Genomic DNA, 26508 nt, shown 5'->3' on the forward strand with positions numbered 1-26508 from the left:
TTTTTTTTTAAGTCAGGGTTGAGGACATCTGACCTTGATATTCTACTAAGCAAAAAAAGTAACCAGTTTCATTGTTCAGTGTACTTCATTGAAGACCATATGAACATATGCAAATATTGGTGAGCTGTGCAGTGATGTAAGATTGGTTTTTCTAGTCAAATAATACTCTTAAAGAGTGCCAAAGCCAGATCTTAATCTTCCTAACAGAAGCAAATTTTATAAGAAACAAATCTGTGAGTAACCACTTTGGAGGCTTGTTCAGAAAAATTAACCCAAAGTTACAATTTAACTGTCAGTGGGTATTCTTTCTGGCCCTGTTATTGGTATATAATCTGAGCTGAGAATTTCCTATGGAACACCTGGTTGCCCACTTCCCCGAAGCCACATCCTGCATTGAAGGGGATGCAGGGTGCTGCGTGCCGACCTTATTCCTGTCTCCCCCATGGAAAGGTCCTGAGAGGTGTGATGCGGTGCAGGCATCCTGCCAAGAGGAGTGTCCTTGTACTTTTAGGAAGAAAGATGGGATAAAAGCTGATCACCACACTCTCTAAGGGTTCCCTTAGAGTGTCAGGCACATCTGAGCATTCCTGGAAGAACCTTGTAGCTGGAGCCTGAGGCAATTCTGGCTATGTAATTATCAGTGTACGAATTTCAAGACAGCCACTACAGAGCGTGAAACCAACCATGAAACCCTTTCAAGGACAGGGCCCTGTGTGACTGCACAGGCTACACACCCAGAGAGCTGGTCCTGCCTTGACAGTTAAAGGCCTCAGGGCCTAACTTCAAAATGCTTTGACATCCTTAGGAAGACTTAAAATTAAGGAATGCAAACAAACCAAAAAATTGACTACCAGAAACACTAACAGTATATATATACAAGTCATATATCCCACCACCAGCCCATCAGTACCTTTGGCATCTTATGAAGTGAAAACTCACCTACCTGATTAACTCAGATCAGTTTGCCACCTGGAAGGTACAAGTCAGGGCAGGTGGTGGGAGGAGAAAGCTGATATAATACATTCATTCAGCATACTACCCCCCAATTTCATGGATTCCCTTTCTCTGACTATCTACATGTATAGTCTGTGACTTCTACACGAAAACAGAGTGATCCTCTAAAAGGTATCTGATCCTGGCCCCCTGAGCCTTTTTCCTGCCTAAATGATGTTCTGGTACCTTGGAATCAAGCTGAGAATTCTCACCTTGACTCCAGGCCTGTGTGTGTTCTGGTCCCTGTGGGACTCCAGCCCACCAAGCCTCCAGTGCTTGCCTCTTCTTTCTGCCTTAGGCATTTAGCATGTACTGTTCCCTCCACCTGAGTGGCTCTCCTGCTTTTCATCCCTCTCCTGTGGCTTCCCCCTTCCTCTCAACTTCCCTCATTCTTGAAATCACAGTTTACTTGTTTTTCTAACCCTCCACCCATTTGCAACCCCCACCACCACCACCATCAGCAGTCTGGGTTATATATACACTCTGGTTGCACCTTTAGTTTGTCTGCAATGTCTGTCACCGGACTGGACCGTAAGCACCATCAGGATGGAGTCATGTCTGTCTGTGCAATCTCCTGTCCCCAGGCCTAGCGTAGCGCCAGGGCATGGCGGATGCTCAACAGATGTCTGTTGAAAGTATGAATGGATGTACCACACAGTCCATAGTTTACATTTAATTATATGATATATTGTGTTATTTGTTGTCCTTTGCTAATTTCATCTATTAATTTTGAAACTCTGACATCAGGCCACAATTCTGTTTTTCTGCATCTTCCACAGTGCTCAACCAGTAATACATGGTCAAGGAACGTTATTGACTAATAAGTTATAAGCGTTTTACATATCCTATTTCTGGCAATTTCAGTAAGAGAGAAATTCAATTATATATGTTGTGTAAGTTATACATGCTTCCTGCTGATTGGCAAGGTAATAACCAAAGCCAGACATAATCTTATTTTTAGGATTTGTGTCTCAAAAGAAAGTTCAACTGTGATATAAATATGTCCCTCACAATCTTAGGTTATTGATTTTGGAAGTCTTCTTGATATAAGACTTTAAAGGACCAGTTGTGTTCAGTGTAAATGCATTATCCATTTAGGTGTATAGTCACGTGCCTTTTAAGGATGGGAATGTGTTCTGAGAAATGCATGATTAGGCGATTTTGTCATTGTGTGAACATCATCGAGTGCACTTACACAAACCTAGATAGTGTAGCCTACTACACACCTAGGTTGTGTAAAATCTTATGTGTTTGCAGTTAATCAGTGACCAAAACATGGTTATAGGGTGCGTGGTTGTATATAAATGTGCACAATCCCTTTTATTATGATAACAACTGTCAGAATTTGTTTGGCAAAAGGAATTGATACGCTGTCATTCTTTCCTATAATGTGGCTTATCCTCAATGCCTTGTTCAAAATGGCATTTTAAAGGTACATATTCAGTGATAAAAATCTTAATGGAATGCTCAGGGACAATTTTTTTTTTCCAGTAACTTTTACAACTGGAACTTGACCTACTAGGTCTTTAGTTCTATCCATTCCTTGTGACGGACTTCCTCCCCTTGCTATATTATTTTTGTAGATTGGCAAGCCTTGATAACAGTAAAAATATTTTTAGCATAATTAATAATAGTTTGTTTTTCCACTTTCTTTTAAATGCCCTCTGCAGACAAGAAGCCCCAAACTGTCTCACAGTCCTCAACCTCCCAATTTGGGCGAGCCAGTCGAGCATTTATCAGAGGCCTCTGGTGATTCTCTGGAAGCCATGTCTGAGGGAGAAGCTCCAAGTCCCTTTTCCAGAGGCAGCCGGACTCGAGCGAGCCTTCCCGTGGTGAGAACGACCAACCAGACGAAAGAAAGATCTCTGGGTGAGCCTCAAAAAGCAATTTCTGATGTCCCTTTATTACTGCCTGCATCTGTTTTTATACTTCTGAACACATATCCTTGCAAGGGAATGTTAATGTGATCTTGGTTTGTAAAAGCACAAGTGCTAAGAAACTTCATGCCTTGAACATCAAACAAAGACTTGCCTGCCGGGGAAGCAGCAAGTCTAAGATGTCTTTGGGACTGGGCACATCCAGACCTGGCTGGGCTTGGCCACTCGAGCCAGAGTGCTAGCAGTACTTGCCTTTGTTCCTGGTACAGGATACAGCAGGGGACAGACCAGAATGAGTGTTGTTCCTCCGGAACCACCTTCCTCATCTCAGAAGCCCGGCCAGTGGGGGTATGAGCCCTGCAACTGTCTAGCAGTCCAGAGGAGGAGGTGAATGGCTCCAGGAAGAAGAGGTGCAATGTGGCTGAAACTCCATAGATGTTGGTGAAAGTTGTGAACTTGGGCTGTTCATCCCACCACCACACGAAAGGATAGAGGGGCTTGGCACGCATTTGGCCTAGCATTTCCTTTCAACAAGCTTTTAAGAAAAGCAGGAGGTTTCTCTCTTTCTGCCTTACGACTTAATCATTTTCATATTGGATATTCACTTTCTATCTTGCTCTGCAATTTTTTCTGGTCTTTTAACAAAATGTACAGATTATGAGGATATAGACCTCTTTGCCAATTGTGCCGGTTGCTTAACCTGCCATTTCAAGGTTCCCACTTGGAGCCTGCATTTGCAGACAGATGGGGTCAGGGGAAGAGGGGACAGCAACTGGGTCAACCTGAAAATGCTTCAGGGTTTGGCCCCATGCACAGGACAGCTAAATTCTGCCTTGGAAAACCTAGCAAATGCTTTGCTTGAAGAAGAAAAGAGCAGAAAGATGTGAGGAGGTGTCCTGAATTTGTTTCTCACTTGCAGGTGGTGAGATTGGGTTCAGACATTGTACTAAAAAAACAAAAACAAAAATAGCCTCTTATTATTCATTTTATCGATATTAATTTTTAACATTCACTTTATATACTTCATTTTCACTTAGAATCCAAGTTTCCCATTTCACAAATGAGAGAAAAATGCCACAGAAAATGTGTTGTTTTTTAGTTTTTTAATTTTTGGAGGTCACAAAGTTAATTAAATGGCAGAAGCGGTTAGTCTAGGCCTTCAGTTCCTATTGCCTCATTTATAAACGAAGGCAAGGGACACAAAAGGGTGGGATATACCAAAAGAGCACCTGGGCCAGGGCAGTGCCAGGAGCACACAGGCTTCTACCCTGCTACCAGGCTGGGGCTTTGCAGCTGGATTATGGAGCCTCCTGCTCTCCTAAGCCCACTCATGCTTGAAGCAAGAGCAGCAGGAGCCAGCTAAGGAGTGGAATTTCTCCATTGTGCTTTGCAGGAAACGAGTGAGGTTCAATTCTCTGTAAACATAGTCTGTGTTTGGCAAAATAAAGTGAAGATAAGAATAAATGTCTCTTTACCTTCCCCCATACCTGCAGGACACTGGGCCTGTAGGATAATGGACTCTTTGTCTGGCAGGCAGGAAGTTCCCGGCATCCAAACGCAGTTGGCAGTGCAGGTAGATACTGGCAGCTCTGGGAAGCAAGCCTAAGGGCAGAGAGGCTGCTGGAGCGAATGGCAGCCTTGCCCTAAGGCTTACTGAGGGTGGTTGGTGTTTTCTCTTGATGTGGCTGCCCTTCTGCAAAACTCTGAGTTTTACTCTGAGCACACCTTGCTATAAAGTTCCTGCAAGTGTGGAGTCACAGCTGATTAAAAAGAGCATCCGGGATGTTTATTCTTCCAACTTACAAGGGGCTTTCGGCGTGGAATTTTTATAATTCCTGGATAAAAACAAAGGAACAGTGAGGAGAGAGGAATGAGAAGTCTGACCAAGCAAGGGGAGCTGTGCGTCCAGAAAATGAACTGGCATTAAACCAGTGGCATTGGTGCTAACCTTGATCGCCTCTTGGTGGCCTGTTTGGGAATGTCCTTCCAGCCACACCTGGCCTTGTGGAGTAATTTAATTGAGCCTTGATGGGAAATAAACAGGAAAGTGAGTCAGAGAGTCTAAACACAGTCTCCCTGTCAGGGGCCTCGTTCAGCTTAATGTTCAGGAAAACCCGTGTGCCTGGCTTTATTTAACACAAGACGTGGGCCCCTGGGAAGAGCAGGCTGTCCTAAGAGCTGGGAGCCCAGGGCAGCAGGTGTCTCCCAGCCCTTGGCGTCTCCGTGCCTCAGAGGCTGCAGATCAGATACTGAACTGGGACCTCCTGCAAACCCAGTGTTGGTGTCATTTGGACACCTGGGTATCTTTTAGTATCTGTACATCTGCCATTTTACTTTAACCCACAAAATTTTAAGATCTCCCCCAAAGCCGTGTTGATCCTGTCCTTATTTAAAATTTTCTTAGTTTGTTCATCATGGATTTTTGCACTCATTTAAATTTTTTTTAATCACATAAATTATTATTGATTTTGATTACTATTTGGGGGGCCCTTAAATTTTGTACCCATAGAGAGTGCCTCGCTCTCCTCACTCCGTGGCTGCCCCACGTGTCACCCCAGGAACAACACATACCACTGCTGTGGCCTCAAAAGCCTCAGAGCCCAGAAGGAGGCCGGTCAAGCCCAGTTCCCAGGCTACTCCTCTGCACACATGTGACCTTCCTCAGCTCAGGCTACACAGCAAGGAGGCCTGGGCACCCTGAGGGCGGAGCCCGGAGGAGACAGATCCTCAATCCACTACTGCTCCCTGGAGGGGATGAAGCCCTCACTTCAGACAGCCCTCACCTACAGATCAACCTGCCTGCTTAATCATTTTCCCACTTGCCGGATTCCTCCTTGCTGTTTCCTGAGCATATTTAGGGGATGGGAGGAGCACAGGGAGGTTGGGTGCATCTCACAGAGGCTTTTAGAAGACATGGAGGAGAGAAGAGGGAGAGCCACAGCTGCAGTTTAGGACAGAGAAGTCAGCCATCGCTGGTGTCTGTACCAGCTTCTCCCTCGGATGCCTTCCTGCAGGCAGGATGTGAGCCTCTCATTTGGAAGAGGGTTCTGGGACTGCAGGCAGGACTGAATGACAGCACAACACACGCGTCCTTTCTGGTGCCGAGGGCAAGCTAGCCATTCCTGGAGATTTAAGAGGCAGAGAAATAAAGAAGGAAATTTGCTCAGCAGCTCTGATTGATAGAATGGCCAGGTTCCAGTGACCTACACCTCTAAATCTGTACTCCTGTGGAGTGTTGGGGTCCCTGCCTGTGCTGCGCATCAAAGCCCAAACAAAATTCTTCTCAGTGACATTTATACAATTTCTCCTTCCCTCTCTCTTCAGCAAAAATGGAGACGATGAGGAGGAAGGAAGTCTACAAAATAAAGTAAAAACTGCTTTGCAGTAAGTTTGGTTTTAGAAATGAGTTCCATGAAAAACTGGCCCCCTGATGATATCAGGTCTTGGTCTCAATGATGGGGTCATTCGTTACCTTTTAATCATCGCTGTCTTGTAAATGCCTGTCTGGAATGTGACCATAGGCAGGGGCTGGTGTCTGGCCTCTCCACAGTCAGCCGGGGGGAAAAGTAGCCACAAGACATTCCCTCCCTTCTGTGTGCGCTCAGGAATTTGAAAATAAAACTGTGAAAACAAGAAGAGCAGCAGCACTTCCTTCTTACCATAGCCAGATGCCTGTGTTGACCATATTCTGAATGGTTAGCTTGTCTTTTCGTTCTCTTAAAGGGGCCTGTTTTGGAGGAGGTCCATTGTATCAGTTTTTCCTTTTATGGATTGTGCTTTTGGGGTTATGTCAAATAACTCTTCACAATGGTAAAAGTCCTGAATAATTTCTCTAAGTTTTATATTTATGTATTGTGCATTTAGGTCCATGATCTATTTTGGATGTGACACTTAGAAAAGAGACCTCCCCTTACCAGCCCAGCAGCCAGATGTGTTGCCATTTCTATAACCAGTTGTCTCTTAAACACTCAGACTCAACAAGCAAGAATGATTTTAAATGGCTCAGGAGGATTTTAGACTAATTGAGGGTGAACTTTCTCCCATGAGTGTGACTTGTTGAGTATCTACATGGCTGCTCTTTTATTCCTACATAGTAATAGCGATGGTGACCATTCCCTCGCAGAGGGGGGGATTTAAGGAACAGGAGGTTCGTAGTTGCCAGAATTTGTCCTCTTGTGCACAAGAACAGATAGGAGGTTAGAGCAAAGGGTTGAGAAAATTTCCATCTCCTAAGTGAAAAGCCAAAAGCAAAGAACGTAAGACTCAGATTATTTGCGTATGAACCTTATCTCATGGATAGTTAAAATAGAAGTAAATTTTAGACCAATGAAAAGTAGTGTTGCTCTATAGAGTAAATGAAACATTTATGGAATTTGTTTTTTCTAAGTGCTAGTAGTGATTAAAAAGTAATATTATAAAAACAAAAATTTATAAGAGTGAGTTTCATAATAGGTCAATAGGTTTGGGACACATTCCTGACCTTTTTGGGGTGCTATCAAAGAAAAGGTCTGAGTATTTTCTCTCGTATGGGAACTAAGTATATGAGAGAGGTGGATATGGCAACTGGCTGGCACGGTCCACTCCAGCCTCCTACTGGTTTGCCTGCCTTTGCGTTGGAGGAGGAAAACAGACTCATTCTGGAATATCAAATGCACTGGGTTTCAGAAGTAGGAACCAAGGCATTTGTGGAGGCTTTTGGATTTTCTTCTGCATCATTTACCAAAGTCCCAGGGCATAGTCACCAGCTTGATAGTGTTGAGAATCAGGGTGCAAGGCATCCATTTTTCTAGTACTGTGGGCTGGAGTGTGGCCTGGCTTTCTAGTACCTTTCGGTAGCTTCCTGCTCAAGGCAGTGTGGCTTTGAAGTCACAGCTGTCTGGGTTGGTGGGAAGCTTCCTCTTTGTCAGATAGGTTCTGCAGTGTCCCAGTTCCATAGTTAAAACCAGCCTAACAATTCTGTACACCACATAATAAATCTCTATTTGCTTAAACTAGCTCGGTTCTCTACAGTTGAACCCTGACTGATACAAGGTGCCTGATTTACTCATTTGTAGAAATTGTGGTACTGCCTATTCTGGGTATTTCAGAAAATATGACAAGTACAAGTAGGTTCAGACAAATAGCTTCTACAGACTTGGCAGTGAACTGGAGGTGTTGTTTTCAAGTTGTGTTCCTCAGAACTCTAGAGTACTGTGGAGTTTTCTCTGCTATAAATATTGTAGTTTAAGATTTCATTGAAAAAAATGAGCTATGCTAAACTACTAACACATACATAGTAAAAACATTGACTAGACCAGGGTTATGGGAAAGGAAGGAAGGAAGAAAAAGAGAAGAAGAAAGAAGAAGGGAAGGGAGGGAAAAGGAAGGGAAGAGAAGGGAGTTCTGAAGAAATTTTCTCTATATACAACAGGAGGTATTTAAGATTTTAATTTGGCTAAATTAGGTGAATCAAAAAGTTTACCTCTTAACTTACTTACACTTGATGTAATGAATGTCTTGAAAGGTAGCTTTTATAAACAGAATCAATCTTTAAGAAAACAAATAGATCTGGGACTGATAATTAACTGCCAAAAGGAATATTTCAAGAAATCTTTTGGTATAGTGAAATAGTTGTTGTGATAAAAGTAATCACCCCTAATTTTCCTTTATGAGTCTGAATTTTCATATATGAGGCTTTCTGAGAGAAGGAAGTACTTATTCAAGTTTACTTACTTGACTCATTCACCCATTAAAAAGAATGTTCTTGTAAAAGATTATGTAGACTCATGATGTGTTTGTGCTTATGTTAAAAAATAAAATTAGTCAGATGTCTTTTGAAATCTCTTGCTATTACAATTCCTGGGTTGAAACTGGAATGATTTCTCAGACTTGGCAGAAATTGTTTAGTTAATAAGGTACCTGAGAAGGTCAATGGTCTTTACCAATATCTCTAGAATTACTTTGTAGACAGGATACGGGTATGAACACATCAACAGAGGTGAATAGAAGATTTTATTGATTCCAAGGGTTAGAGCCCTCCCAGCACCACGATTATTTCCAGGGTCTGTAGGTGGGTATGATGAGGAGTCTTGGAGAAGACTTGGGGTCTGCTATTTCTATAGCCAGGGGGTTCCAAAACCTGGGACTGCAGGTCACCTTTTTGTAAAGTTAACATAAAAATGTTTCAATAATACAAGTGGAAATATTAGGTTAAATAGCTGGTTGTGGAGATATGGGGTTTAACTTCTACAGCCATTTCAGAAAATTAACCTACCAATAAGGCAGTGTGAAATATTTCTTTCTGTCTCTGTCAAAGCCATGATATCTCATTCTAACCCAGACACCTAGAAAATTTCTTTTTCTTTTTTTTTCTGATGGAAAACATATTCTTATTCAACAATAGAGCTCTTGATCAAGTCTTAATAAGACAACATGAGAGAAGGTAAGGCAATTTTTATCTGTTATTTATACGTCTCTACATCCAAAATAGATATGATTTGGCTTATTCAAAAAATAATAAAAGTATGTAAGAATCATTAAAACAACAATTAATATAATAGCAGTTGGGCACAATATGTGTCCAGGGAAATTAAGATAAAAATCATTGTAATTGCAGCCAAGGCAAAGAGAAAGGAGATAGATTTTAACTTCTGGTCAATTTATGGTTCCAGTGGCTTCTGCTACTGTTAAAATATACTTACCTGAGGACTTCTGGTCAAGATGGAGGCAAAGACAGACTCATTTCACCTCCTTGCACAACCATAGAAAGAATACAACAAGATCTCAAAACAGATAACACCCAGAACCATCAAAAAATCAAGCTGTATGGAAGTCCGACAACCAAGGATATAAGGAAGCCACACTCATCCAGAAAGGTAGGAGGGGCAGTGTCACAGACACAGGCAGAGACATGGTGTGGCATGGAGAGGTGGTAGTGGCGGCGATGGAATGGAGGGTCCCAGATTCACGTATGGTGGATAAATATCAGGAGGGATACCTTGGGAACCAGTGATTGCAGCCCTAGGCCAGACCAAACAGCTCAGGGTTCCAGTGCTGGGAAGATAAATCCCCAACCTCTAACTGTAAAAACGAGTGGGGGTTGGGATGGCAGAAAAAAATGCCAGATTTTCACTGCTTAAAGGGCTCACACAGACTTAGAATGTATCCACTCTGGGTTTTAATACCAGGGCAGCAGCTGGAAAGTTGACAGTTGCATATGGGAAGTAGATGAAGTGACTGGAAACAGGGCAAGTGCTGGGCAAACTTCCAGAAGCCAGGCAGCAGCATTGTCCTCTCTCTGAGCTGCTCCCCCACCACCCACCAAAAAAAAAAAAAAAAAAATCCACACACACACAGAGCCACAAAGCGGTGAAGCAGGTCACCTTGCCCTGGTGAATACCTGAGGCTCCGCTCCATACAACTTAATAGGTATGCTAAAACAGAGAGTCAAAGCAGCTCTACCTAATACACAGAAACAAACATAGGGAGGCTGCCAAATTGAAGAGACAAAGAAATATGGCCCAAATGAAAAAACAGAACAAAACCCCAGTAAAAGAACTAAATGAAATGGAGATAGATAAGCTATCAGATGCAAAGTTCAAAACACTGCTGATGAGGATGCTCAGAGAACTCATTGAGTACTGCAACAACATAAAGGAAGAAATGAAGGTTACACTAAATGAAATAAAGAAAAGTCCACAGAGAAGCAACAGTAAAGGGAAGGAAGCCGGGGTTCAAATCAATGAATTGGAACATAAGGAAGAAATAAACAATCAACCAGTAGAGAATGAAGAAACAAGAAATGAAAAAACAAAAACAAAAAAACAAGGAGAGGCTTAGGAACCTCTGGGACAACTTTAAACAGCCAGAACTGCCAGACCAATAACCGAATCATAAGAGTGCCAGAAGGAGAAGAGGAAGAGGGAGAAATTGAAAACTCATTTGAAAAAATAATGAGAGAAAACTTCCCTAATTTGGCAAAGGAAATAGACATACAAGTCTAGGAAGCACAGAGAGTCCCAAACAATTTGGACCCAAAGAGGACCACACCAAGATACATCATAATTAAAATGCCAAAGGCTAAAGATAAAGAGAGAATCTTAAAAGCAGCAAGAGAAAAGCAGAGAGTTACCTACAAAGGACGTAACTGTCAGCTGATTTCTCAAAAGAAACATTGCAGGCAAGAGTTATTCCAAGCGTTGGAAAGCAAGGACCTACAACCTGGATTACTCTATCCAGCAAAGCCATCATTCAGAATGGAAGGGCAGATAAAGTGCTTCCCAGACAAAGTAAAGCTAAAGCCAAAGGAGCTCATCATCATCAAGGCATTATTACATGAAATGTTCAAGAGACTTATTTAAGAAAAAGAAGAACATTAACACCATGAACATTAAAAAGGCAACAAATTCACAACTATCAACAACTGAATCTTAAAAAACAAAAACAAAAGAAAAAAACTAAGCAAACAACCAGAACAGGAACAGAATCATAGGTGTATGGAGATCATTTGGAGGGTTATCAGGTGGGAGGGGGAAGGGGAAGAATGGGCAGGAAAGGTGCAGGGATTAAGAAGCATAATTTGTAGTAACAAAATAGACAGGGGAATGTTTAGAATACATAGTATTGGAAATGGAGAAGCCAAAGAACACAGGCAACCCATGGGCATGAACTACAAGGTGGGGGATTGTTAGAGGGAAGAGGGGTACTGGGCAGAGCGGGGTCAAAGGGGGCAAAATAGGGACAACTGTAATAGCATAATAGAAAATATACTTAAAAATAAAGTACTTACATGATAAAATTACAAAACTGTAGATAAAAGGAGAAATGTAATGAATCAAGTAGAGTTCATTATTTAAGAACAGGTTTATACTGGCATACTAGAAAAAAAAGTTCTAAAAAATTACATTCCAAGAACTCATGTAGTTGACATTGTATTATGTAGTCGACAGTTATATTTACCAGATGTTTTATGAAAAGTTTTTCATATCTTTATATAAAATCTCAAAATCCAAGGCATAGCATGAAGCCATGTCTTTTGAACTCTACAGATTTCTGGTGATCTAATCTGATACATGGAAAAAGTTGTTGTAGTCTTGATAATTCACCTGACCCTCAGATGATTGGCCCCTGGGTACTCTGTCTTAGCAGGTGGGTAACTTCAGGTGGAGAAGAAAATTTGAGGGGCAGGTTGTTGTTGAAATCTTTGAACAACAAAAAATAAGTTAGAGAAGGAATCTCTTCTATGATGAGAATATTCCAGATGTTCTATATTTTCTAATAATGCTGGCTGTTACTGTGTACTCTCTCCAGGAATGGGATAGGAAGTACCTGAATTCAAGTGACATACTCTGATATGCTCTACTTTGGTTTTGTTGGAACTAGAGACATTAACAAAATGTCCTTGAACTACTTACAGGGAAGACATTTAGTTTGTCAGTCTCTTATTTTCCTCTGCTATGAAAACTCTACCTAAAATCTTTTGACAAAGTCTTGCTATATTTTTTTGTAAATGCAAGGTTCATTGCACCCTTAAAATTTTTTCCCAAGTTAATTTGTCCTTTAAAAACTGACTTTAAAATATAATCCTTTATGTTCATCTAATTCTGTAAGAGTTCCCACACATTTTTTTGTCTACCTTTAAAGAATATCCTAATAAACAGTAAAAATAATAATAAGATGCACTCCAGCTTTATGTTGTACACCCGAGTAGAACTTCATCTGTAGTGCTCTCATCCTAGCAGTGACCTTCAGAGGGCTGCCTGCTGACATCTGGAAACTGATATTTTTGGAAGCTTTTTACATTTGGGGAGAAAAAAACACATTCTGCATTATTAGAGGATAGACACATGTCTTCTGGGGCAAAGGAATTGGTGAAGGGTCCAGGTTGCTTCCCCGTCAGATTTCTTAAATTAGCTCTGTGATACAAGATTGCAATTAAGCTGTCTTGGATTCTGGATATGAGATCCTACCTGGACCACTAGGGGACTCATTCTCCATCCAAAAGCTGATTTTGAATAGGACAGCAGGTGACTGCCCCCCGCTCCCTCCCTGCCCTGCGAGGTACTGCCATGATGGTGGTGCCTCTGTTCTTGTCAGTATGAGCTGCTCCTTTAAAGGCTTTCATTGCCTAATTGTATCCCCCCACATTCATAATTTGAAGTCCTCACCTACCCCAGTACCTCAGAATGTGAGTGTATTTAGAGATAGGGTCTTTAAAGAGGTAACTAAATTACAACGTGATCAGTTGGGGGGGCCCTCATCCAGTATGACTGGTGTTATTTAGTTAGTTTATTTTTTAAGATTTTATGTATTTATTTTCAGAGAGAGGAGAAGGGAGGGAGAAAGATAGAGAGAGAAACATCAAAGTGTTGTTGCCTCTTGCACGCCCCCAGCTGAGCAACCTGGGCCGCAACCCAGGCTTGTGCCCTGACTGGGAGTCGAACTGGTGACTGTTTGGTTTGCAGGCTGGCATTCAATCCTCTGAGCCACACCAGCCAGGCGGTGTGTGAGAAGAGGAGGTTAGGACACAGACACACACAGAGGGCCAGCCCTGTGAGGACACAGGAGAAGACAGCCACATACAAGCCAAGAGAAAAGGCTACAGAAGGAACCAGCCCTACTGACCCCTTGATCTCAGACTTCTAGCCTCCAGCACTGTGAGCAAACGAACTTCTTCAGTTTAAGCTGCCTTTTCTGTGGTGCTTCGCTATGGCAGCCCCAGCAGAGTAGTGCCGGGACTCGGACACCGTTCTCCTTGGTCCTCCTTTTCTCATTCGACAGTCAGGCTCATGGCAGTGTCACAAACTCAGAAGGTGTTTCTTCAAGACCATGAAATTAGGTTCGTCGGGCTTTCTGTTAATTTTAAGTTGGTTTTATTTCAGCCTCTTCAATGTTCACACAATGTTATCGACCTGGTTTCTTAGCATTGAGAGGGGAAACTTAAACCCTCTGGAAGAGATTCAGCTTCCATGACTGCTTTTTGGTCGGCATCTGCCAGGTCCCATCCTCCAATGTAGTAAATGAAAGTTGTGGGGCCTCTGACTGATGTAACTGTTTCCCAGCAGGAAAAACTCCCATTTCATCATGCTGAGTTTGAGTTCCCCAAGGCTTGGTAATGTCATTAAAAATGATATTCCCACCAACTTTTCACTTTCAGAATTTTTTCAAGGTGTTAATTGGCTTTCAGACATCTCTGGCTAAGTATCTCCCAGATACTTAGAGCTAAACATGATAAAAATAAATCCTTCATCGCCCCCCCCACACACACAAGTTTTGCCCATCTCTATTTGTTCCCCATTCATGTATTTATGCATTCATTAAGAATCTGTTGAGTTTCTGGCACTGTTAACAGTGCCATGGTGAGTTATTTAAAAAATATATGAAATCTGGTTCTTGTATTTAAGGAATTTTCAGTATAACGAAAGGCACATGGTGACCATGTAAGGATTTTAAAATACACATAAATCAAAGACTACAAAGAAGCAGTGCACACACCCAGACATGCTGGCTTCCTGGCTGTTCCAGCAGGCTCCCCCCTCAGGAACCATGCCCACGCTGCTCTCTCTGCCTGGATTCATCCCCCGATTCCTGTCCCTCCCATGTCTGCATGGCCCCTTCCTCACTACATTCAGACCTCTGGTCAGATGGGGCTCATCAGAGAGCCCTGCAGTGAGTACGATAGTATCCACCCTACATTACCCTGCTGCATTTTTCTCATGAAATTTATCAGTTAGGAATGTGGTTCTCAAACTTCTTCCAACTGTACTTCTTGAGCTCTGGTTCAGCAGATACAGGGTGGGACCCCAGAATTTGGTGTCTCTAAGAAGTTGGCAGGTGATGCTGATGCCAATTTGGGGATCACTGGTTTAGGGTAGTGTTATGCCCTAGGAAAGATTTAAAGTGTTATGACAGCACAGCACCACATGAGGGCATTTTAATCAGCCTCCAGTAGGAGATGGAACGTAGTCATACTTCAGCAGGAAAACAAGGACAGCTCAAGTGTCTGGCCTTCGTCATGTCCTTGAACTAGAGTGTTTGATCGCAGTACGTGTGACTAGCAGGACCCTGCTTACCTCAGTCTGTTTTGCCTTCTATCTTATGCTGTTCCTACTTTTGATCCCTGTTTGATTTCTGAACAACTTTTTTTTTTTTTTTAATTGATTGATTTTAGAGGAATGGGGAGAGACAGAGAGAAACATTGATTTGTTGTTCCACTTAGTTATGGATTCATTTGTTGATTCTTTACATGCCCTGACCCAGATCAAACCCACAGCCTTGGGTATCATAGATGACGCTCTAACCAAAAGAATTACCCGGCCAAGGCAGGGATCTCTGAACTACTTTTTCCTGCTCCCTCATCCCTCACCTTGACACTCTTAGAAAGATCGGCAGACTCAACAACAGAAAGGTGGCTGACTTTTCTATATAACTTCCTGCCTCTGTATACCACATCCCAATTTCCAGAATTCAGGAATTTCCCCCACCAAAGTCTTGTCCTTGTCTGCCCCAGGGAACACCACCCCATTCATGGTCAATTAGCACCCAGAAGTTGCTAGTCCTTCTTGTGTTGACAAGGCAGAGGCAAATGGACCAGGACAGTGCAGCTGAAGATTTTCCTGGGGAAGAAAGTTCCCTTGGGGACAAGGTGCTTTGTACTTTGATTCAGTAATTGGTTTTGCATAATTTTGGGGTATGTACTTTCCTATGCTCCCATTTGCCTTCATAAGAACTGAATAATGCCCTTGCTGGTGTGGCTCAGTGGGTTGAATGCCGACTTACAAACTGAAAGGTCACTGGTTGGATTCCTGGTCAGGGCACAAGCCTGGGTAGCAGGCCAGGTCCCTAACTAGGGCAGGCGAAGAGCCAACTGATCGATGTATCTCTGCACATTGCTGTTTCTCTCCCTCTCTTTTTCCCTCCCTTTCCTTCTTTCTAAAAGTAAATAAATAAAATCTAAAAAAAAAAAAAAAGAGCCAAGCAATGTGGGAACCTTTTTAAGAGTAAAATAATTCAATTTAACAAAATGCATATTAAATACCTACAGTGTATATGGTGGTATATCAGGTGGGAAGAAAGAAAATCATTATTTTAACAAATATAGTTTTTACTTAAAACACTCTTCAGTACAAAAATAAAAATAGTCACAACCTTCTGATCTCCTGGAGCTTCTATTCCATTGGGGTAGCAGATGATAAACAAATTATATGATAGATGGTGTAAGTGCAGTGGAGAAAAATTAAATAGGGGAAAGGTAGGAGAGGAGTCAATTAAAAAATAATGGAAAGCAGCACCGAGAAAATGGCATTTGAGCCATGACCTGGGACATGTGAAGACATAAGCCACACAGATATCTGGGAGACTCTCAGGCAGAGGGAACAGCCAGCACAAGGCTCTGAGCAAGAGCATGCCTTGCACATTCAGGGAACAGCAAGGAGACCACCGAGGTTAGAGTGGCACAGTGACAGGAGCAGGGACTGAGGTTGGAGAGGCAGTGGGGACCCAGTAATGTGGGGCTGTTACAGCAGCACAGACCTGGGCTACACTGGCCACGCTGGAGTGGGAATGGCTATATGGCACAGTTATGAGCAGTGGCATCGTTTCAGTTACAAAGATTATATTCTGGCTGCTTGGTTTGGCATAGACCAAACAGCCATGGGCAGGACCCGGGAGGCCAGTAAGGAGTCTTATGATAATCTAGGGAGATGAGGGTGTTAGCAGTGAATGCAGAGAGAAGAATTTGGGTTCTGTAGGTGTTTTGAAATTAGAGTAAGATTGGCCCTTGCCATCCAGGAGTTTGTGTTCTGATGGAGGAAGTATACATATATAAGAAAGCACAGATACTGTCATAGTAGCTAATGTTTGCTGAACATTCACTTTATGACAAGAAGTATCTACCACACTGAGCAGCAAAGGCAGGATTTGAACTCTGGCAGTCTGTCTGCAGAGCCCACGTGATAAACTACTACACTGTACTGAACAGAGAAGGAAATTCCAGTCTAGGAAACTTAGAAGGTTTTTAATGACAAGTAGTATTGGAATTGGATTTTGAGGGATGAAGAGCAGTTTAACAGTTTGAAAAGGGGGCAGGTTTTTAATGAGGGCAGAACCAGAATAATAGCTCTATGTCTTGATCTCTCGACCTCCTCCAGAGGCTGATCCGGAGCCTCAGTGGTGCGCTTCTCTACAGTAGTTACTCATCTGTGTCCCAGGCCATTCATACCTGTAGCTACATGCCCTCTCCCTCTGCCCTCCTCCCCCAAAAGGGTACTGAGTACAACAGAAGCAGCCAGTGCAGTGATTAGAGTCACCTCATTTGGACTTCATTACTTAACTGCTGTGTGATGTTGAGCAAGTTATTCAGTCTCTGAGCCCCTTCCATGAATACCTGCTACCTCCAATTGAAATCATATAGGTAATGTTTTTAATTTGGTGCCTGGTATATAGTAAGTACTCCACCAATTAACTGATGTTCACAATGATGACCTGAGGTATAAATAAAAATGTCAATTACACTTTGTTTTCTAAGATAAGACATTATGAATTTCTTTAGAAATACATCAAAAGGTTAAAAATCAAAACATTTCCCATTTGAGATTTAATAACTTCTAACTTACTCTATTTACCTGTGGAGTTAATTCAAACATATCACCTCAATTTTCCCCTAATTCAAAATAAAATACCCCATAATTGCCCTTTTACATTATTATATTTTATTTGCTAAGTTTATAGTTAATTTCACAGTAATTACATTTTAGGCTGGCTGATTTTTAATAGTCTTTACTTTCATCAGTCACATGCCTTTAAATCACATTTTAAGCTAGATCGTTTCTGGAAATTTCCCTGTAAGGTAACTAGTCCCAGCCATGACATTCCATCTCTGTTTGACTGTTAGACATTGTCTCTAAATTTTAACACCAGCTCCACAATGAGATATCACTATGCAAAATCAAGATGCTTAAGATAAAAAATAATTATAATGCCAATTTTGGCAAAGATGTAGAGAAACTGAGTCACTCATATATTGCTCATTGGAATGTAAAATAGTGCATCTACTCTGGAAAATAGTTTTACAGTTTCTTTTAAAACTATGAAACAGACCTACCTTATGACTCAGAAATTGCACTTTTTGGCATTTATCTCAGGAAAGCGAAAACTTACATTCACCCAAACACATGTACATGAAAGTTCATAGCTGCTTTGTTTGTATTAGACAATAACTGGAAACTCTCCAGATGTCCTTCAGTGAATAAGTAGTTAAACAAAATGTGGTACATTCATACCATGAAATACTATTGTAATAAAAAGGGACAAACTATTAATATTAAATAACAACTTAGATGTACCTGAAGGGATTATTCAGAGTGAACAAAAAGCACCAGTCTCTAAAGGTACTATTCCATTTATATAAAACATTATAAAAATAAAATTAAAGAAACGGAGGGCTGATTAGAAGTTAACAGGGTGGGGGAAGGTATTAACCACAAAGGTGCAGCATGAAGAAGCCTAACATACTGTGATTGCATAGAGTTACACAGCATTAAATTTCACACACACACACACATGATACCATATATAAATCTGAATAGGCTGTGTGGGTCATGCCAATTGCAATGACCTGGTTTTGTTGTTGTAGATAATTATACAAGATGTCATATTGATGTAAGCAGAGGGTGGGGTTCATGGACCTCCACATAGATTTCTTTACAACTTTCTGGGAATCTATAATTATTTCAAAATAAAGAGTTAAATATATATTTTACTAAGAAGTATAATAAACCTAGGAGGGAGGAGCGAAATGATGGTGATAAAATAAATGTTTTTCAGAAAATCTAAATAACCATCAATCATAACAAATCATTTAAAGGAGTTAAATGCAAGATAAAATAAAAATAATAGGTAGTTACAATATAAGGGTGATCAGAGTAAAAGCATTCAACCTAAAATTCACTCATTTTTCTGGGAGGGAGATAGAAACCATGTGTTTGAAATATCTTTAAGATAAAAAGGTAAAACTGCATCTAAATCAACCAGTATTACTTTAATTCATATTAAAATCATATACTGAGCATCTGCTTTGTGTCTGGAAGCCTAAAGATATCACAAATTCCTATCATAATCCTGAAAGAAGATGGTTTTATCTGCTTTACATTACTGAAGAAATAGAGGCCAAATGGGAGTGAATAATATGTAAGTGCTCATAGCAGCAAGTGGTGAAGCTAGGATTTGAACCTAGAATGTGTTGATACCCCAACCTATGGTTTTTAACTCCATTATGGCCTTCTGAGCATAATTAATCCTTAAATAAATTAATTTTCTAAGTGGAATGCCTCCAATGTTTTGAAAATGAAATATTTTTACCTTTCTGGAAATAAAATATGAATTGTCAACAAAATATGGATAAAACAAAAGCTTCTATATATACCCTTTGTGTTTTATATCATTGGCCAAAAAGGGGCAAAAGTTATTGCAATACCGAAAACTTTTAGCTTCTCGTTTCCTGTATTAGCTGTAAACCATTATTGTGAAGCTCTGTTTCATGGGAGCCCATCATTCAACTAGGTGTGTTACCTAGAAGAATGAAGAGCACCAGTTAACATTCAAATTTAGTATTTATTCAATAAAACAATAAACATAGAAAGAAAATATTTTATCATGTGCGGAAGAGAAAAGGGAGGTGATATTTTGAACATGAAAGAAAACCTCAAGTCACTTGAGCTACTGGTCAGTTTTCCATTTGTAAATCTGTTTCTCCTGATTCTAAAATGATCTTGAAACCCCAGTATGTTAAGGTACCTTTTCCCACACATATATTCACAGAGCATGCAGGGGAACACACACACATCGATAATGGGTCCGTAGGAAAGAGATGTTAAGGCTCAGTTGCTCATGTGTGTGAACAGGTTGGGATAAAAGAAACTGAGGATTCGTCTCTGGTCTGTCAGACTTTATCTCCTTTTAGCCTGGAACAAATGACTAAAGCTCTCCATGTTATAGAATTGAAAAGGAGTACTTTTATCTTGCGGCAGAAGCTTCTATTTACTGGCTCATAAAAGATTTTATGCCTCATCTGTTGTACTTACGGTGACTATGGCAAATGTACTAGAAAAATTTTTGAAATGTGTTGCCTCCTGAAGTTAGAATTATAATCAACTGTATTGTTGAACAATCCAAGTTTCCTTAATGTGTACAGATTTACACATGGGCAGGAAGTATTGAAGTACACCCAAACAGAGTATTAAGCAAAACGTGGCCTCAAACTCTGCACTCGTGTGTTTGCCCAACTCTTTCGCAACAGTTTCATCTAATGAAGCAACAAAAGCACCTGTTACGGGCTGAGCTCACTGCCCTCCATAAAAGCATCAGGAACATTCTCGTCCAGCATTACCATCTCTGCTTTATCATGGAATAACTTGGAGACCCTGGGAAAATTCTTAGTATTCTTAGTCCTCAATTTCCTCACCTATTAAATCCTGACCCATTTCCCATGAGAGCTGAGAGGAAGATTGGCATTAGAGAAATGGGGATGAAAAGCAGGCTGTCAGCCAGAAATTCTTTTTTTTTTTTTTTTAAAGATTCAATTTATTATTTTTTTATCACCATTTATTCCCCTTCTACCCTATTCCACCTCCACCTACCCTTCTATCCCCCAGTCATGTCACCGTTGTTCATGTTCATAAGTTCTTTATTTTTCCTTTTTGCTCAATCCCTCCACTCCCTAACCTCCCCTCCCTTAGCTGTCAGCCTACTTTCTGTCTATGAGTCTATCTCTATTTTGCTTGTTAGTTCGGTTTGTTCATTAGATTCTACATGGGAGTGAAATCATCTGTTACTTGTCTTTCTCTGAATGTTTTTTTTTTAAATAATTTTTTAAATCTTTCAATTACAGTTGATATAAGTATTATATTAGTTTCATGTGTACAACATAGTGATTAGACATTTATATAACTTACAAAGTGATGCCTTGATAAATCTAGTACCCATCTGACACCATACATAGTTGTTAAAATATTATTGACTGTATTCCATGCTCTACTTTACATTCCCATGCCTATTCCGTAACTACCAATTTGTACTTCTTAAGCCCTTCACCTTGTTGCTCGCTTATCCCTTCCATCTGGCAAATGTCAAAATGTCCTTTGTATCTATGAGTGTTTCTGTTCTGCTTATTTGTTTTGTGTTTTAGTTTCCACAAATAAGTGAAATCATATGGCATTTATCTTTCCCTGTCTGATTTATTTCACTCAGCACAATACACTCTAGGTCCATCCATGTTGTTGCAGATGGTAAATTCTTTTTTTTTCAATGGCTGAGTCATATTCCATTGTATATATGCACCACTTCTTTATCTATTTATCTATTGATGGACACTTAGGTTGCTTCCATATATTGACTATTGTAAATATATGCTGCAGTGAACAGATGGATACATATGTCTTTTCAATTTAGTGTTTTGGGTTTCTTCAGATAAATACCCAGAAGTGGAATTGCTGGGTCCTTCTTTGTCCTTGTTATATAGCCTTTATTTTAGAGTTTATTTTTTCTGGTATAACTATTGCTACCCTAGCTTTTTTTGTTTCCATTTTCATGAAATATCTTTCTCCATCTCTTTACTTTCAGTCCATATGTGTCAATCTGAAATGATTCTCTTGCAGACAGCATACAGGAATGGGAAAAAGTAGGTTTATAGTTGTAATGCAAATAAGTGATACAATAAATAATATTACAGGAATAAACTGTTTTGCATCCTCACAACTGTAAGCCTACTTTTGCCTATGCCTGTATGTAAGGGTTCTGTTTTGTTATCTATTCAGCCACCATATGCCTTTTGATTGAAGCATCTAATCCCATTTGCATTTAAAGTAATTGTTATTAGATATGTATTTATTGCCATTTTATTATTTATATTTTTTATCTTTTTTTTTTCTTCTTCTTAAAGAAGATCTTTAAACATTTCTTGTAATGCTGGTTTGGCTATGATGAACTCCTTTAGCTTTTTCTTGTCTGACTAGCTCTTTATCTACCCTTTGATTCTAAATGATAGCTTTGCTGGGTAGAGAAATACTTGTTGTAGGTCCTTGCTTTTCTTCACTTTGAATATTTCTTGCCAATCCCTTCTGGCTTTCAAAGTTTCTATTGAGAAACCAGCTGACAGACTATGTGAGTTCTCTTGTAGGTAACCAACTGTTTTTCTCTCGCTGCTTTTAAGATTCTCTTTGTCTTTAACTTTTGGCATCTTAAGCATGATGTGTCTTGGTGTTAGCATCTTTGGGTTCATCTTGTTTGTGACTCTGTGTGCTCCTGGACTCGTACGTCTATTTCCTTTATCAGATTAGGAAAGTTTTCCATCATTATTTTTTTCAAATAGGTTTTCAATTTCTCCCTCTCTTTTCCTTCTGACACCTCCGTGATGCAAATGTTGGTATGCTTGAAGTTGTCCCAGAAACTCCTTAAATAATCCTTTTGCTGTTTCAATTGGGTGTTTTCTGCTTCCTTTTAATTCCTTGTAATGTATTATTCATTTCTGACTGATTCTTTTTTGTTTTCCTTTTTTTTTTATGTATGACTTATGTTTACTCTCCATTTTTATGTTTTCTTATTGTTGAACTTTTCACTAAGCTCATCTACTCTTCCCCTAAGTTCATTGAGTATCTTTGTTTTGAACTCTGCATCTAATAGATTGCTTGTCTTCATTTTGTTTAGTTCTCTTGCTGAAGTTTTGTTCTGTTCTTTCCTTTGGGCTATGTTTCTTTGTTTCTTCATTTTGGCTATTTTTTCCTATGTATTAGGTAGAATTGCTACATCTCCCCACTTTGGTAGAGTGTCCTTATGTGGTAAGTGTCCTGTAGGGCCCAGTGGCTTAGCTCCCTAGTCACCAGAACTGGGCACTTTAGGTGTGCTTCCCTATGTGGGCTGTGTGCACCCTCCTGTTGTAGTTGAGCCTTCATTGCTGTTGGCATGTTAATGGGAGGTATTTACCCCCAGGCCAATCTGCCACAAGAACTGGTCACCACAACCATGGAGGATCAGCTGTGGAAGGGACCAACCCCAGGGAGCAGGACTTGCTTCGGCAGGACTCAGGTGCCCTCTGAGTCTGGCCTTTGTGTGTGTCACTTGCAGAGGTGCTCTGTCACTATCTGAAGTTGTCCACTGGGTACACTGGCTCTGGAACCTCTCAGGAGGTGCAGGCTAAGGTTAGCCTCCACCTGGGCATTGCCTAGGGCCACCTGGCATGAGCTACAGAGTGATCTGTAGGTGGCTGCTGCTTGTGCTGGGTTTGGTGGTACCTAGGAGAGGCCAAACTGCAAACTGAGGGTGGCTGTCACTAGTGCCAAACCTGGTGCCACTTAGTGAGAAGCATGGGGTATGCAGAGGCAGGATGCTGCTCTTTTGAGAGATTTTAGGAAAATCCAAAGCATGAGCCAACACAGGACATTTGCATGGAAAAGCTCCTGGAAATGGCTTGGGTGGGCCCACAAGTTGGGTAGGGTGGAGTCTTGGAATCACCAGGGCAGGGCAAACACCATTAGCCAAGTTAATGGAGATTCAGATATAGCCTCTGCCTGCTGGCTCTATGGAGGGAAAGCTCAGCAAAGGAACAATGGTGTCTATCAGCACTTCTGTCTGGGAGAAAGCTGCCTCTCCAGCTGTCACCCCAATGCCAGACCACTCAGTTCTTCCCCTTATACCTCTAGGACCCCAGTGCTGGAGCTCAAAGTGGGTCAGTTTGAGTAAGTCCACATATGGATCCTTTAAGAGGAATGCCTAGGACTCCAGTAGGCCCCCCATTTTATTCAGCTAAAATCTCTGCTGGTTTTCATAGCCAGGAGTTATGGGGACTTCTGTTCCTGGCAGTGGAACCCTGGGCTCGGGGACCTGGTGTGGGGCTGGGACTCCTTGCTCCTCATGGGGAACCTACACAGTCAAAATATGCCTCCCAATTTTTAACTGCCACGGTGGGAGTGGGACCCGCCTATCCTGTGTCTCCACCCCTCCTACGTGTCTCAATGTGGCTTCTTCATAGCCTTAGTTTTTGGACTCTGTCGAGGTAGCTTTTCAGTGGTTCTTAATGATGGTTGTTCTGTAGTTTACTTTTTTTGTTGTTTTGTCTTTTTTTTTTTTTTACAGAGAGGGGAAGGGTGGGAGTGAGAGACGGGAAGAAACATCAGTTGGTTGCCTTCTGTACACGCCCTGACCAGGGACTGATCCAACAACTCAGGCATAGACCCTGACAGGGAATCAAACCAGCGATCTTTCGCCAAGCAACTAACTGAGCCATGATGGTCAGAGCTGTAGTTAGGTGGAATTTTTATGTGCTTGTAGGACGGCGCAGGTACTGCATTTACCTATGCTACCGCCATGACTGAAGCTCCCAGAATTCTTAGTAACAGTACAATAGGGGACCATCGATTCATTTTGTACCCTTAATAGTGAGAAGATAGCTACTCTTTTAACAAGGAAAACAAAAAGGGAAGTGCCAGAAAGAAAGGATTCACCAATAGGCAGGCAGTCATGGCCATACTGCTCTGAATTATTTATACCCAGCCGTATTTTGGAGTCAGTGTTTTCCCGAAGAGTCACCTTCACTACAGCCTTTAACAGTACTCACCATTAATATGGTCATAGTTATGAATAGTGGACAGGTAGTAGACCTATGAAAACTGGCTTCACTGAAATATGTTTAATAAAAGATTTTTTTAAAGGTTATTTCTGAAATTTTTGTTTGAAACCCTAGATTTCCAGTGAAATGATTACTTTAACATTTGTTTCCACATTTTTGATTGGTTGAGGTTTACTTGGATCAAAATATTTCTCTTAAACAATAACCTTGAGAAGTCATATCGCATATGATTAAGGCACAGTCTTTGAACCCAGGCTGCTTGGATGGGAACACTGCTCTATCACTTATCACTAGGTGATGTTGGTCAAATTACTTAACTACCCTTTGCCTCAATTTCCTCATCTGTAAGTGGGTATAGAAGTAGAATTGCCTCCGTTGTGCCCTGAGGATTAAGTCAGTTAATTTATATTAATTGTTTAGTATAGTACCAGAACCACAGTAAACACTACATAAGTTGAAGGTTATTATTAAACATTTTGGAAAACCTCTCTGGAAAAATAAATCATGAGCTACCAGCTTTCCTGCAAAATGTGTCTAGAAGCTGGCCACTTGTTACCTCCTCTACTTCTGGTCCATCACCACCTGTTGCTGAGACCCTTGCATAGCCTCCTAACTGTTCTCCTGCTTCTCCTCTAGCAACAGTTCCCAAAGAGCATCCTGCATGGTCATTTCAGCCCCTAAGTCACATCACACGAGTCTTCTGTCCCAAATGCTTCTGGCCTATCATCTCACTTAAAGTACGAGGCAGAAGTACAAGCCCACCTGCCATCTGGCCTCAGCTCCTGCTGCCCTCTCCTCACCCCTCTGCCTAGCTACTGGTATCTTGGTAGCTCCTTTAATAGCTTAGCTTATTGCTACTCAGAACCTTTATGCTTTCTGTTTGCTTTGTCTGAAAACTTCTTTTCCTAGACATCTGTGAGAAGGGTGGCTTCTCCTTCAGTCAGTCTTTATTCAAATGTCATCTTACCTGAAATGGACTTCTCTGAACATACTTTCTGAAATATCTTTTTATTTCCTGTTTGGCTTACTCTAACCTGCTTTATTCCCATACAGTAGACTAATTATCACCTGGCATAGTATATGCTCACTTGTTTATTGACATATCTCTGTCTCTCCCCAACTAGCATAAAAGGTCTGTGAGAACAGGTATCTTGTTTTATTCATTGCTGTTTTGCAAGTTCTCAGTTTGTCACTTACATATAGCAAATGCTCCATAAATGTGTGTTAACTCAATTAATAAACTGGAGTAGGGGATATAATGGTTGTCAAAGAACTTATACATACACTAACTTGCTGAATCCCACAAAGTAGATTTCACTGGGTGAGGGGCAAATTTCTTGCACTCACACCTATAAAGAATGAGTCACATGTCCCCCAAATTTCTATAGTGGCAGAAAACAGATCATTATCTTTATTTTGGTGATAATTTAATGGGTATATGCATATATTAAAACTCATCAAATTTGTACATTTTAAATGTGTAGGATTTATTGTATGTTATTTTACCTAAATAGAGCTGTTTTGAAAAAAATTAGTTAGCTTGCCCAAGGTCACACAACATTTTTCTGGTGAAGCTTGACTAGAGCCCACATCCGTGCAGTCCTGTTATATGCTCTCAGATGCCTGCATTGCCCAGGACGGTGATGGATGAGGCTTGGGGTGTTTAACAGTAAACACCCCCAATTTACAATAGCATTCGTGTACGTATTCTTCTGTGTTGAAAGGGAACTTTGATTTTTACCATTTGGAGGTGTTCTGTAGCACTTACATAAGGTTCCATCCCTTAAATTAAGTGAAAATCAAATAGCCAAAAGGAATTAGATAGTATTTGATGAAGAGAGGGTTTATAGAACTTTGAGATGAGCAAATTGAGAGAATTAAATGATTTGACTGAGGTAGTCTACAAGAGCAGCTTCGGCACAGGAATTAGAAATTGGATAACCCTGAAATTTATTTTTTAGCATAAAAGCCACATTTCTCTTCCTTCCACAATTTTTCCAAGGTCCCCAAGATACCTGTTTCTGAACTCTTTTGTGCCTGTTT

General features: G+C 40.9%; 1 protein-coding gene across 16 annotated transcripts in view; it reads left to right on the forward strand.

The window, feature by feature from the left end:
- The window catches only part of KIAA1217 (KIAA1217 ortholog), a 312344-nt gene that overhangs the window by 155231 nt on the left and 130605 nt on the right, over positions 1-26508 (forward strand). For all 16 annotated transcript variants that reach the window (XM_090266607.1, XM_090266611.1, XM_090266612.1 and 13 more), the window contains one exon: positions 2664-2862. In XM_090266607.1, coding sequence (XP_090122733.1) covers positions 2664-2862 — 199 coding nt within the window. The remainder of the gene's footprint in view (positions 1-2663; positions 2863-26508) is intronic.

Source organism: Furipterus horrens, unplaced genomic scaffold (assembly GCF_987537825.1).
Source record: "Furipterus horrens unplaced genomic scaffold, mFurHor1.1.pri manual_scaffold_2, whole genome shotgun sequence".
Taxonomy (NCBI): domain Eukaryota; kingdom Metazoa; phylum Chordata; class Mammalia; order Chiroptera; family Furipteridae; genus Furipterus; species Furipterus horrens.